The following is a 14,898-nucleotide window of genomic DNA, read 5'->3' as shown; positions in this document are numbered from 1 at the left end:
CAGAGGTGCCTTCCTGCCTACACTGTTCTGCGACTCGGAATAATTCATGTAGATGGCTTCCTACTTACAAGGGACCAGCAAGATTCTTTTCAAGCATATTGTACCTGTCGAAATCAGTGCGAAGTCTACTGTAAACCCACACAACTCATTCCTCTCCCATGCCCATCCTCCTGCACGCTCTACCTGAGGCTTACACCGAGGCAGCAATAAAAGCAGAACAGGAACTAACAGCAACAGTACAGACAGTGACGAACAGGAACTAACAGTAACAGTACAGACAGCGACACAAATGAGACGTGAAGAACAGCCCATTTCCCGCACACCCCCCCCCCCAAGACAGAATTTCACTCCACCTACACTCAGACCCTATTGTCACTGGGGAATACACTGGTTCCAGGACTCATTTCGAACTACTCCTTTGGAGAAAAGTAGGGAAAAAAGGGGAGAAAATTATTCCATTTCCAGCCGCCTCTGTAAGAGCCTAGCTGCAAAGATGGCTGTTGACTGCTTCTTGGTCCAGTGACCGTGGTGGACATCTCTAACTAATGCAGCATGTCTTACCACGGACCAGAAGAGCTAGAACCTCAAACAGGAAATTGTAACAGTGGAGCTTATCTCCTCTGACATTTCCTTCTGTTCAGCACCTTCTCCAAAGACCCAGAGGAACAAACTAAGCCACAGAAAGCTATGGTTAGCTTTCAGGAGTTCACATTACCTGCCCAACCACAATGGAGTCATTGACCAGTTCTTAAAGGTAAAAGTTTAAAAATACAAGATGCCAAGCTTAAAAATACACATTTTCTTTTTGAAAAAAATGTACAGTCGGATTTTAAAGTGGATCTACAAGACAACACTCAGCTACCTTTAAGAAAAGTAAACCTTTGCAATGCACTGCATACAGAGTTTTCTAACCAGCAAGAGCCAGTGCGTTGGGTAAACTTCAGTGTTTCCTGAAAGAGCTTCAGTGGCTTTTTTTTTTGTTTCCACCCTGTAGGCAGAGACAGCTGAAAGGCAGTAGAGTGCCTTCATGCAGCAGAGCACTAGGTTAGTTCTTCTCCTGTCTCACTCCTGCGCTACAGGCACGGCTCAGCGTGAGGCTGGTGTGGGCACAGCGGGCAAGGGCAGCTCCATGGAGGGAGTCTCAGTCACTTCGGCTGGACTTGGCTTGCGAAGCTCCAGTTTCTCAGTGAGTTGGTTATAAAGCTCCTTCACAGCTTCCCCACTCTGCAGAACGAGAAGTAGGGAGGGGAAAAACAGAAAAGTCATGCTTCATTCTAGCTGCTGCTAGCTAGAACACTAACTATGCAATTACTCTGTGTGTTTTAACACAAACCAATAAAGAAAGAGGAAGTTACAAGGTAATTAAGATGCAACTTGGTACACTTGGAAAACAGAGCTCATGTTCCATTAAGCAACGTCTGGAAAGGCAGCTGCTTTCATGTGCAATTAATTTTCCCTTTCTCATGCTTCCCTTCTTACCTGCTTGGTGGGTTCCAAAGCCTTCTGGAGAGACTCTAATTTGGCAGGCGCCACTTTGTGATTCAGATGAAGCAGCAGTCTTAGCACATGTCTATGTACATTCTCCTTTCTGCAAAAAGCGATTTTAAAGCAGAGTAACTGATATAAACAAACACCATCTTGAGAACAAGACAGCTACAGCAACAGTACCAGAACAATTCACACACCCACAGACCGGCAGCTTCGTTACAATTTTCCAAAACACCTGAGAATTGTAGCCTATGTGCTACAAAGTGCTAATCCTGCCTTAGACTTTCAAGCAATTCAGATTAATTACTCAATAGGAGCCACGAAGGGTAGCAACCACGAGGAAGGAGGGGGAAGATTTTAAGCACAGACCGTAGCACGTGGCAGCAGCTGGTCTCTCTGCTGGACAGGCCACATGCATGTGCAGGAGGCCGTTTGTCCCTCCATATGTGTGGAGCAAGCGGTAGCAGCAGCACATGCTGCTATGCCTGAACTGCCGTTCTAGCCACTCTTGGGGAAGCCTCCGTGTGGTTAGATCTGGTCTGCAGGCCATCAATCGAACCATACTGACTTAACAGGTTTAACAGATACAGATTTTCTGTGGGCAGCTGACACTGCCAAGAGCTGAAGTTAGCTCTCCGTATTCAGACCTACTGGAAAACATAAAGTATATTGTCTTTTGAAACCCCAACTTATGAATAATGTATTACAGCTTAGATAATAATTCACAATCAACGCTTAACCATTTTGCTGATAAAAACTTGATCACCAAATATAAGCTTTTCCTTCAAGAAAAAAAGCATCAGGCTAGTATTTCCACTATATGTGGAGAGTTTGCTGAACTATTAAACTATAGGTTGAAGTAGTATAACCTCTCCCAGGTATCCTGTCAACTCATTTTCCCCTGAGGAAAATCTGATTTACCTTGAGCAGGCAGTGAGAAAGAAGCCATCAAAGAGACTGGTGCAGAACTCCTCAAGTGCGAATTCATCACCCAGTAGCGTGAGGTTACCAGTAAGCAGATGCAGAAAAATGTCACTGAAGGCCAAGTCACTGAACGTCTCAACTAGACAACATGAAAAGGAGAGACTGAGACTGACAGGGATGTACCAAAACCTGATTACACAGTAGATGTTCCTGCAGAAAACTTTGCAGTGAGATTTCCTTCTAAAACAAGTAGCCCAGGCGGGCGGCTTTGATCTTTCAGATAGAAAAGATGAGGAACAGAGGAGTGAGAAGAATATGTAGGAAGTCCCTGCCTCTACCAAGGCTGAAGTCACAGAGTAGCTTGCTCCTGCCAAAAATCACAAAGCCCCCTACTATGCTCCTCCACCACCCTCTCTTCAAAGCCACACCCACCTCCTTGCACTCCTCAGACCCCGCAGTGAGTAGATTCAAATCACCAGTGGAAAACTCACCCACGTGAATGAGCTGACAGTTCAGCAAAGGGTTCAAAGAACACCAGAGCTGGAGTGAGGGAGCGGGAAGTGAACCCTCACCACCACTGCTGGGAGCTGCAATTCCCAAGATTGCTTCAGAACTCTCATGCAATTTACCCCAGAGAAGTCAGTGAAAAAATAATCCCAGGCAAAAATTTAAGGCTGTGTTCAGTCCTGTTTTGTCACAGGTATTTTCACCACACAAAGCTAAGTCCCAGGAATTTCTGGCCACCTGCAATTACTATGAGCAGCAGCAGAATTCCACTTGCTCTTTTATCTTTCTAGACTCATTCCAAACAGTTCTCAGCTAATCTCATTGTTAATAGAGCTTTTGATCCACAGAACTACTGACCTTCAGCTGCTATCCCTAAATTCTCAGATCAGCAGCAAAGTATCCTAATTGCAGACAAAACCAAACACTTCTGCAGGACCTTAGAACTACATCACCAGAAGAGCCAAAGGCAGAACATTAAGTCTTTGACTCCAAAATCACTTTCACTCCAGGTTTAGTTGCCTCCTGGGTGCCAAGTGCAAGGCAAACAGCTATAAAATGGAAGACAAGATAAAAACTTACCCAGTGCTGGCAGGAGCCTAAGGAAAGCGTTTTTGTTCCTCTGCTTAGTGATGTGGAGGATGTAATATAGCCCAATCTCACAAGCTATTCTGTTCTCCTGCAAGAATCTGTTATGGCAGAAGCAAAGTCTCTTCGTCAATAAAGCTAAAATGAACTAGTTGTCGGGTTTTTGTTAAACATAGGGTTTAGAATGCTGCTGGATAGCAACCAAGCCATTACAGCAGTGGCTAACCTCAAACCCACTGAAAAGCAGCTACTCAGTGACTATGTTCACTACCACGGTCCAGAAAAATCTACTTCAGCAAACACACGTCGCCTCACAATCAAACAGTTGGATTTGACAGTGAACATTTATAACAGCATTAATGATAGAAGTGCTATTCAGGATGGGTTTTAGAAGAAGCCCAAATACTCAAAAATGATACAAAGTGCAATACTGTTTTGTTTTAGTTTCCCAAAGGTCAAATATCAACACTGCCACAGATGAGAGCATGACTAACTGGGATACAATACTCCAGATTCTGGCATACAGGTAGGAATTGTGCTGGAAATCAGCGCACGATCTGAATACATCAGAGCACACAGAGGTTTTATTTATCTTTCTGACATCCCTGGAGTGACAGGTTATCAACAGAGAACAAGTGTCTGCGTGACAAAAATGCCAACTTTGCGATTTACAATAGCACTCTTCAGAGCCAAGCACGGGCACTTGTTCAGCTGCAACCAAATATCAAACGCTCATCATTCACCGCTTGGCAAGCTCCACAGGCAGCATATTTGAAAGCAGTAATACAAAAGACTTTCATATTCAATCTGTCAAAAGGACGGTCATTACAGGAAATATTATTTTATGTAGATAGATTGAGGAATCACAGTGGAAACTTGTTCTGCTAAAAGAAAAGTTCAGGTTTGATTAACTGGGACTAAATCTTAGCCCAAGACCGTCTTCACTTTACCACATACAGTGTTTTTTCCTGTCAGTGTTGGCTGGCTCCTTGATATTTTGCTTTGGCAACAGGACTATGTATACAAAGTCGGGAAGGCAGATTACGTACTTGGTGAAAGCTTCAGGAATGGTGCTGGGGTAGGGAATTGGTCCCTTCTCCTCCGAGGGCAGTTTCTGATCTACATTGAACGTGTGGTCATCCACCACAAAGGACATCAGCATAGGCAAGAACTTTGTGATCAGCTCAGCTTCCTTAGAGGGATGGAAGAACAGAGGGAGAAGAACACCACTTTGATCAATCAGTTCATGCCACCTAATGGTCCTAGAGAGCCATAACAAATAGCGAGGCAGTATTACGAGCCCCACCCTCCACTTAGAAAAACAAGCTTTCAGACATCCAGTTCCAGTCAAAATTCTGGAATAATTCACTTCCACATGTTCCACTGGTAATCCGGAAAATTGTACTTCACCTCATCTACAGAAATACTCCCGCTCAAATCCTTTCTTTTGACAATTAGTAGCATTTCTTCTGAGAGACCTTTTCCAATACCGCTGCAAGCACTGCACATTAAGGATGGCATCAAACTGCTTTTATCAACAACTACAAATCATTTTGTTCATTCCCTAAACTGGCAGGGATCAATGCATAGCGAGAATAGCAACAATAAAAAGCATCTCCTCACAATAAGGCAGATCAACCTTGTTGTATCAGATTCACAGAGTGGGAGGTTACAGCTTGTGGCAATCACAAATAAAACATTTTTTTAAATACAGATTTGGAGATTTCCTTTAAGAAAAATGTTCACATGTTCTTTTTTTTTTTCAAGCGATTCATCAGAGCACCTCTGCCAAGTCAAACCACAGTGCTACTCCTGGAGTTTCGGTGACCCTCGCTGTTACAGTCTCAGTGTTAACACACACCCTTCCTGTGGTAAATTTACACGTGCCATCAGCCAGTAATACGTATTTTGGAGACTTCAAATGTCCCCCTAGGTAAACATTTGCTGCTTTATCGTTCAGAACAGAAACAGCACATTTCTCTTGAGAAACAGTCCCACTGTGTAACACCACGGTTAGCCTTCCTGTCATCAGCTGACCATACCTGCTCCCAAACTACGCTAGGGCTGCCCGTAATATCGAACAAAGGATTTCCAAAGCATGGGAAGATTGTAGCTGAACGTGGCACTACACAGAATTGCTACTACAGATAGCTGGAAGGGAAAAACATTTTTTGAGTCAAGGAAAAGCCACTACACTGCTACCAGAGTTTCAGACCAGCCTCTGAAATCCTGCCTTTCTCATACAAGATGGGTTTATACAAACGTGTCAGTAGAAGCTCCCAGGAAAAACGAGCAATCAGTGCACAATTTAATAGAGGTATGGTCTGATTTTAAAACAGTAAGGGTCAGGCATTCATGTAAATAAAACCCCAGGTAATCAAACCTTACAGCACGTCCACTTGAGTTGCTGCTCTGTGATCACTTACATATTTTTCTAAGCAAGCTATGATGAGAGGTATGCAGAATGAGTGTTACATCAGGGATGCAATAAAATAATAAACAAGTCTAAATGTGCTTAATTAGATGTTATAAATTCTAAACATGAAAATGGCTCACCATTTTTGGTTCCTTGAAGACTTGACTGTCAATCATGTCCCAGGCCCCCTGTCCCAAAGACAGCATCCTAAGGAGCAGCAGCAGATCCGGGCTTTCCTAGAATTTTAAGGGAAGGAGAAAACCAGCTATTTTGATCTTCCACAAGTTGCACATATATTTATTTGGAAGTAGTGGTTTACATTCAAAGATCTCCTGGACTAGCAGGAGACTATCAAAGACTGCTGGAGGCATTCAGTTCTCCAATTTAACTGACAACTGATTTCCTCAAATGTGAATCAAATAACAGACACATCTGAAGGTTTGTGGATTTTTGTAACATTTTATAAGGCACCAAGATGCAGCCGATCTGATCATGACATCATTTTTAAATGTGTCCTGCCAAATGAGTACACTGAAACATAACATGGCCAAATCAGGTCCCCTCAGCAGCACTAAGAAAGCAAGCATGTATAAGCATGACAACATTTTTTTGTTTATATTGTGCCCTGAAACCAAAACCATTTTCAGTCTTAAACTTCAAGAGCAAGTTATTCAATCCAACAATAAAATTCAGTGACCTGGGGATAAAAACAGCAAATGCTTTACACTCTGTTCAGACACCTGTAAGACTACCCTCCTTTAACGTGTAAGTACCTCCTGCAGACACTACTTGCAGGAACTGTATTATATTGCAGCCAACAGACCAACACAGTGTAACCAAATCCATCGCATTTACCACGGCAGGGAGGAAAGGGCTGCGGCTGTTAGGCAAACCAATGGAAGGACAAAGCAGGGAGGCACATATTCAATATATGATTCTACATAGGCATAGCTGTTAGGCTAGAATGGGCCATGCAAATAATTCATTGCCGATTTGGAGAGCCCCAAAACGTCCGTCTCCAAGCAGTGCTCCTGCAGAGCTCTAAGGTATGTGCCACAAATGGACAGGTAGTATCCTGTTTCCCTTATCTCAATTTACACATGCATTTGAGAACTTAATCGTACTTCTTCCACAGTGCCAGTCCTCTGCTGATGCATGCTCTTCAGTTAAGACTACAGCTCATATTAGGCACACATGCTGCAACACTCACCCTGGGTAAGGTGTCCTGCCCAACCAAGTCTTGCAGGTGCCTTATGGTACTCAAGGCTAAGGTGTTAATGGCAAAGGGATCACACAAGATCATTGATAAATCCCTGAGAAGAAAGAAAAATCAAATACACGTCATACATAACAACCCTGCTGTACAGTTCTGTATCCAGCTGTAGGACACCAGCTTCTTGAGAACATGTGTTTCACTGGGGTAAGATGGTTGAGCCTATTCTTTGTTGTAATCCTGTAAACTATCATATTTAACATCAAAGTATTGTGGGCGTGTGTACACTGTATTTTTGTAAACACACACACGGCTGAATTTAAAAAGAGAGGTAGACACAAGACAAGCACTGTAACTACAACACCCTTACCACAATAATGTACAATCTGAATTTCTGTCGTTACCTACAAGTGTCCACCTGATGAACCTTCTCCTGTCTTGTAAAAACACCATGAAAGTTATTTCTTTGACTTGAAAAGAGCATATTAGCTGAAAATAATTACTAAAAGTCTTCTGCACTAAAATCAAGCAGGAGGTCTCCCACAGTCTGTTACCAGGCCACCAGTCACCAGGCTGCAGGGGAGCGGTGACTTAAGCAGTACAAGCTATGACACCAGAATGTGCTTGGCTATGCCCTAGCGCGTTAGTGCTCGTGACTATACTGGATTTGGCCAGACAGAAGAGCTCCTGGCTGTTAGCTGGCTCTAGTGGAGAATTAACACCTACAATACCTGTTAGATGTCGTGACTGCCAGGAACGCATTTTCAGCTTCTCAATAAATAGCTCAAGTGCCTTACCCCAACACTTGTTCTTGTCCTTTCTTCACTCCATCCAGAAACCCTTGCAATTCCCGAGCTCTCTTGTTGTCCACAAACTTCTCCCGAATGCAAGCATCAAGGCACCAGGTGAACTGTTACAAAAAAGGAGAAAGCTTTATGAACCACAGCAACTCAATAAACCAGCAATAAAACATATGGTATCAGAGAAAACAGGCTCAGAATGACCTCCAAATACCTGGAATTAATACACTTATTAATATACCTAAGTATGGTACCAAGCTAGCCACAAATACAGAGCAGGTTGGAAATACAAACATCCCAAAAGGAGGTCAGAGATACTTATGTAAGTTCAACTTGTGTCATTTCTCCCCTCCCAAGAAAGGCATTCCCTGGCAATTAAGGAGCAGGCATGTATAAAATACACCGCTGCCCAGCACACCTGATCTATGAGGATTTGCACAAGCAGGAGGCTGAGAAAGAAGGAGCATCACTTAGCAGTATTAATATGGGAAATTTTAGCCATTGCAGTATCACTGCCACCCTCTACGTAGGGGACATAAACACTGGAGGTGCTTCTGCTTTAGAGCTGTATTACCAAAATGGAAAAAGATAGTTAAGAGAAACATTTTATTTGACCCAGAATTAAGGTGGGTTTTTTTTTCCCCTTTCAGAAAATGACACATATTTGGCCCCAATATTTCAGCTGTCAAGAAAGAAAAACTTGCTGAGTTTTCTGAAATTCTTTCACTGTGGCTTACTGTCCTTGCAGCAGTCACTGCGTTTTGCAGTGGCAAAACGAGGTTGCTGAAAATAATCTGTAACTTGAACAGGAATTGCCCTTTTCTAGTCAGTCACTGTCTGTATACTGATTTTGGAGCTCTTGATCAGAAGACATTAAAAAGCATGCTGTAACATTTAGCATCACTCTAGGACATAATCTCCATAAGCAGAATATACATAAAACTTCGCTACGTTACTTAAGAGAAAAAGCCTTATTCTAGATAAAGGTGATAGTGTCACAAGACACTATTTGTGGACAAAAACCAGTCACAAGATCCTGGTGTGACATTAACACATCTGTCGCACCCCAAAATTTTAATAATGTTTTCTTATAATTCAAGATCCAGAGTATTTAATGTTACACAGAGTTTACTGACAGATGGACTATATCACACCAGCCACAATGGGGAGGGAAGCAAGCTTCAATTAAGAACCTGGGGCTAGTTAACAGGGTGTTTTTTTGCAGCATCTACATAGGTCAGATTAGACATTGTTTTTAACACTGCACAAATACCATAAATTTGAATGATTTATGGGTTATGAAATGAAAGCAAGCTGCTGGTTAACCAAGATGAAATTTTCACCTGAAGTTCCAAGGAATATAAGATGACTTTTGGATTCAAGGTCTGAACTCTCGTCACAGAGAGGAGTCATCTTCTCTGGGCTGAAGTCCTGCAGGGCAGCAGGTATGCACAGGAGTGGGCGAAACAGAAAATTCTCCAGTAATACTCCTATCTGTCCCACATGATTAATACCTTATGACACGGGTCAACGTTGCAGATTTCACTGGTTTCCAGGTCATGCAGTGACATCAGGAGCTCTGCCCGTAGCGTGCAGTAATGAACATTCCTTGTCCGAAGGAACAAAGTTCTCAGAAACTGCAACACCATATCGTAGAGCTTCACATTCTTCCCAATCATCTGGGTCAGCTTCTGAACCACCTAAACTCAAAGTGGAAAAAATGTGCACTCAGTACCAAGAGATACTGTTATTTCTCACACACACAAAATGTAAATTAATTTTTTTACATGATTTATCAGATGGAAACATCTGCGTTGACATGACTTCCTGAAAAGGAACTATTTGTACCAAGATTTCCAAGAGCGTTTGTTCAAGATGTTCACCAAATCTTTCACAGCCATCATGAAAGAATAAAGAATGTCCAGAAAAGCTTTTGCAAAAGGAAATCAAAGCATTTGTAAAATAAGGTGCTCAGCTATGTGAAATGGCTAAGAAGCAGTTATTGATGTTATATAATTATGATATAATTATATGATGTTATATAACATAACCCCCCCTGTTATTGATGAATATAATTTACAACTATTGTAACAGGAATGAAACTAACTTTTTTTTGCAAGTCTTTTTGCATTTACATCTACCTTCAGGCTACGGACAGGAGAATGAAGGTGAAGGTTTGTGCTGATTTTGGCTGGGATCGAGTTCCTTTCCTTCATAGCAGCTAGTATGGGCTGTGTGTTGGATTTGTGCTGGAAACAGTGCTGATAACCCAGGGACGTTTTAGTTCCTGCTCAGCAGTGCTGACACAAGAGGTAAGCCCTTCCTTTTCCTCACACTGCCCTGCCAGCGAGCAGGCTGCGGGGCACAAGGAGTTGGGAAGGGACACAGCCGGGACACCTGACCCCACTGACCAAAGGGATATTCCGTGCCCTGTGACTTCAGCAAAAAAACTGGGGGTGGAGGTTGGCTGGGAGGGCCCTTGGGGCCTGGCTGGGCATTGGTCAGTTGGTGGTAAGCGACTGTTTTCATTTGCATCGCTTGTTTTTCTTGTGTTTTATTTTCCTCTGTTGTTTTTTTCTTACAAATGCCTTCTTACATTTCTTTTTAATTAATGACTGACTTTCTTTTACCCCTCTGATTCTCCCCCACACCCCACTGCGGGGGAGTGAAATGAGCAGGTGTGTGGGGCTTAGCTGCCAGCCAGGGTTAAACCACAAGTCGGCAGTGTAAACCTGAAGTAAACTGCACCAGAGCACTTACACTAAGTGGGCTTTTGAAAGCAAAACAGACCCAAGCCAACCCCTCCATGTAACAGATGTGCTGCTCTCTCTGAAATTAAAGCTTTATACTGCTCTATTCCTTAGCATTCTCGATAGCAAGGTTTTTACAGAAACCCTGGTGTTTCCCTTTTGGACCAAAAGCCCCCTGAGGTAAAGCGACACATTATAGCTGAACCATGGCAATGGCTTGCAGTTGCCAAGAAGAGGAGACCCACTCCTCCCAGCACCTGTACCCTCCCACATCAGTGGGATCCAGTCCTGGGTGATCCAGTCCATTGCCTTGCATGGCTTTGGTGCCAGCTGATCTCTTCTTTGAGCAGCTTCAACTCACTGTCTTGGAAAACTACTTACTGGTTGTATTTGCTAGAGCTTCTGTAGCAAGTCCCGAGCTGTATCAGCTCATGGAAGGGTCTGACAATCACCAGAGTTACAGGTAGAGAGGGGAGGAGCAGCACCTGCCATTCCTGTGGCTGAGTGTTGGATCAGCTCAGCCATCTCATATAGTTCCATTCAAAGAGCAACTTTGCTGAACGCCAACCTAGCTACAACTTTCCATGTCCCTTTCCATTACAAAAAACCAAAAACCAACCAAACAAAAAAAGCCCAAACAAAATAAACAAAAAAACCCCTTTTGCTGGCCTACGTCCTGCTAGGGAAAAGTCTCAAGAAAACAAATTTAATGCATTCAAACTGATTTGATAGAGATGCTCAGCCTTCAGAACAGCTGAGACGTATTAAAGCCAAACTAAGCCACAAAGGAAAAAATCTGGCCTTGCTATTTTTTCAAAACACAGAAACAGCTTAGAACACTAATCAATTATTACACAGCACTGAGTAATGATTATAATAATTCCTGCTGCTTTCAAGACACATAGGACAAAACGGTCCAGTATTTCTTGCAAATACTTTGTCCAGCTAAACAACTTCAGTAGCAAAGTTGGGTGGGTGAAATGGATGCTCTGTTATTTGATGACATTGACTGAAAGGTGATTAATTCCATTTACAAGCATGTTGTAAGAGGGAGGCTTCCTTGTCCTTACCTCTCCTTGACGCCTTGTTTTGGGAGACGGACTGAAGAAATTGTGCAAGACAGAAATATCATTACTGAAGAGAATATTTTCCTTCTCCAGGATATATTGCTTCAGCAGTGGAGACACCTCATCACCAAACAGAGCCTGGTTATCTTGCCAAATCTGGCGCTTCACCTCCACTGCACATGCTTTGTACAAATCCTTATCAGCCATTACTAACTTCAGCTTCTTTTCAGGGACCTACGATCAACAGAGCAGTTATCAAAATGTAGAGCAGCTCGCCTGACTGCCTGTCCAAGTAACAAGTAACCGACTACAGAAGACATCTAAATCATAATCTGAGGCAAACTGTAATTTACACAACAATCAAATTAACAACAGGCAGTATCACAGGCTCATCTTCTGCCTTACCTAGTCCTGTAACAGTAAGCCAGTCCTAAGTCACTTAATGTCTTCAACAACTAAATTATGCACCAAGCTTCTCCTTATTTCTTTCAAAAAAAAAAAAATACTTCCTTTAAACCTATGATGCTGAGATTTGAGGTGATGTCTCAAAACTCAGCAAACTTACAGAAGTTCTAGAAGCAGTTTTGAATCCGTTACCTTAAGTATGACACTTTTAATAAGGCTACTCCTAGAGATTTTGTTTCAGAGAGAATCTCACTCCCTTCTACTTCTAGCTGCATTCTTCAAATTTTGTTTTCCACCTGTCACATATTTTTAAATCAGCTGTGGAAAAATTCACCTATCAATGAACTTGACTACTTTTAGGAAGCTGCATGTATTCAATAGAAGAGTGAAACAGTCCCGCCTGGTTATGAAAATGTAAAATGCTTTTTGAATTAGTCTACTAAGTTGTCACCAGATACAAGAATGTAGTAAATTTTCAGTCAGTTCCTAACACTGAATGACAGACTTACAGGAGGTCTGCGGATGGAGCACGCAGCCCAGCGGACAGAAAAGCTGTACCGCAGGGGTGTAAGAAACAGGCCGACAGCACAGCCATCTTACCTTGGGCAAGTGCTTCATGACACACATTACCACAGGCTGTATGGAGGGCATCTTGACCAGGGAAAAGCTCTTCTCTAGGAGATCTTCCAGCTTTTTGTACCTGAAAACAATAGCAAGAGGCTACATAACAGCAAAGAACCAAAGGGGCTCACCTCAGAGGTACTGGCACTTGACCCCCAGGAGCCTAACTCTCCTTTGCAGAAGCCGCTCATCTGCTGTAACTAGTTTCCACACAAAATCCCCAGCTCGCACCAAATAACCAAGAATTCCGACAAACCTCTCCTCGACTTTCCCTTCCAAAGCGATGACGGAGACCCTCTCCAGCAGCTTCTCCCGCAGCTCGTCGAACACCGACTGGTGGAACTCCAGCCGGGGGGTGCCGTGCAGGTCCAGGAACGGCAGGGCGGACTGCAGCGAGGGCAGCAGCACTCCATTCTCAGTCTGCCAACACAAGCACCGGACCGGGGCGGAGGCGAGGGGTTAGCCGGCCCCGCCAGCCAGCGAACGGCATCAGGGACTGCTAACGACATGCCGGCTAAGGAACAAAAAGAGGAAAAGCCCCACGGCGCAGGCCGCGCCCCGGGCCCACTCGGGCTCCCCGCCGCCCCGGCCCCTCAGGGGCGGCCCCGCCGCACCTGGAACTGCTCGATGGCCTTCAGCGGCTCCGTGCAGTTGGTCAGCGTCTCCTTCAGGTCCTCGCCGTTGGCCACCCCCAGGTCCTGCAGCCCCGCGTACATGGCGGCCTAACCGGGCCCCGCCGGGCCCGCTCCCGCCGCAGCTCCCCCCGCGGGCCGGTCCGCCCCGCCCCCGCCCCCGCCGGTCCGGCTGCTCTTCCCCGCCCCGCCGAACCCGCTCCGCGCACAAAGGTTCCGGCCTCCCATTGTGCGCGGCGGTGGCTGCCCGGATCCCGTGGGGCAGTGAGGGGCTACGGGCGGGGAGGAGCCGGCCTCTCCCCGGTCACGGGGCGCCCCTGCGGGTCTGCAGCCGCTGCGGGTCCAGGACATGCCCCGCTCGGGCCTGCAGCCAGGGCCCTGCAGAGCTGCGCCGCTCCAGTCCGTCGCCCAACCCGCTCCGGCACCTGCCCAGCGGTTACTGTAGGATCGAGGGGGGAGCTGAGCCACACCGCGCCCCCGAGCCCCGCGGGGGGCTGCGAACCCCGGTAGCCGGGGGAAGGGGGTGCGCCCCCCGCGCCCCGCCGCCCTCCCCGCGCCCCAGCTGCGGCAGCAGCCCCGGCACGGCTCGGGGTGCGCCCCACTCTGCCGGTGGGCGCTGCTGGGGTGCGCCCCGCTCTGCTGTTGAGTACTTTTGGGGTGCATGCTGCTTTGGCAGCAGGAGCTTTTGGGGTGCACGCTGTTCTGCCAGTGAGTGCTTTCTGCAGGAGCGATGCCGGACCAGCCTGACCACAGCAGGATCTGGCAGCTCCTCAGCAGCTGCTGGATATCAGTAGGTGCCGATGATATATCGTGATATTGGTATAAACTACTGTGACCAGCCCGTGGGCATAAAGCGATCAGCCAACAGGCAGAGCCGAGCAGCCACTCCACGCACCCATCTGCAGCATTTCATTGAGACAGGAGGACACCTGGGGCACCCATTTTTTTTGCAAGGCTGCAGCAGGATGACCCGCTGCACAAATCGTCCCACCAAAGTGCGTGGAAGCCTGCCTGTTCTCAGGGGCAGGCATGGGAGCAGAAGCAAGGCCGATTGTTAGCACTCTGGCAATTTAATCCCTGTCCCCTTTGCAAAGTAGAGCATTGTCAGCCCAGGTGTAAGCAAAAAGAATCACAGAATGGTTTGGGTTGGAAGGGACCTTCAAAGACCACCTAATCCAACCCCCTGCCGTGGGCAAAGACATCCCACGCTAGATCAAGTTGCTGCGAGCCCCATCCAACCTGGCCTTGAATGCTTCCAGGAATGGGGCATCCACAGCTTCTCTGGGAAACCTGTCCCAGCATCTCACCACCGTAAAAAATGTCTTCCTTATGTGCAATCTAAACCTACTCTCTTTCAGTTAAAACCATTGCCCCTTGTCCTGTCACTACAGGACAGCTGCAGATGCATTCTAGATGCTGACCAGCAAAAATTTTTTTTCTAAAGTCTGCAGGAAGGTGAGGGAATTCTGGCACTTGGCCACAAAGGTGGT

The 14,898-nt window shown here is 45.5% G+C and overlaps 1 protein-coding gene across 3 annotated transcripts; it reads right to left on the bottom strand.

Annotated features, from left to right (window-relative positions):
* Window positions 1-741: 741 nt before the first annotated feature.
* On the bottom strand, window positions 742-13,566 carry NELFB (negative elongation factor complex member B). Of its 3 annotated transcripts, none has more exons than XM_055720467.1 (13): window positions 13,391-13,566; window positions 13,033-13,196; window positions 12,756-12,855; window positions 11,754-11,984; window positions 9,448-9,633; window positions 7,931-8,043; window positions 7,131-7,233; window positions 6,061-6,156; window positions 4,554-4,696; window positions 3,499-3,605; window positions 2,410-2,551; window positions 1,480-1,588; window positions 742-1,224 (listed from the first exon to the last, which is right to left on the bottom strand). In XM_055720467.1, exons 1-13 carry the CDS (start codon window positions 13,490-13,492, stop codon window positions 1,087-1,089), a joined length of 1,734 nt encoding a protein of 577 aa, XP_055576442.1. In that variant the 5' UTR covers window positions 13,493-13,566; the 3' UTR covers window positions 742-1,086. The 3 variants fall into 3 exon arrangements, with proteins under 3 accessions (XP_055576442.1, XP_055576444.1, XP_055576443.1); XM_055720469.1 differs by having other exon boundaries at window positions 13,033-13,272; window positions 13,391-13,509; XM_055720468.1 differs by lacking the exons at window positions 742-1,224; window positions 1,480-1,588 and adding an exon at window positions 1,606-2,138.
* Between the last annotated feature and the right edge of the window lie 1,332 nt (window positions 13,567-14,898).

Source organism: Falco cherrug, chromosome 9 (genome assembly GCF_023634085.1).
Source record: "Falco cherrug isolate bFalChe1 chromosome 9, bFalChe1.pri, whole genome shotgun sequence".
In the NCBI taxonomy this organism is placed as follows: Eukaryota; Metazoa; Chordata; class Aves; order Falconiformes; family Falconidae; genus Falco; species Falco cherrug.
Note: the sequence above shows the minus strand (reverse complement) of the source record. Positions and strands in the feature narration are given on the sequence as shown.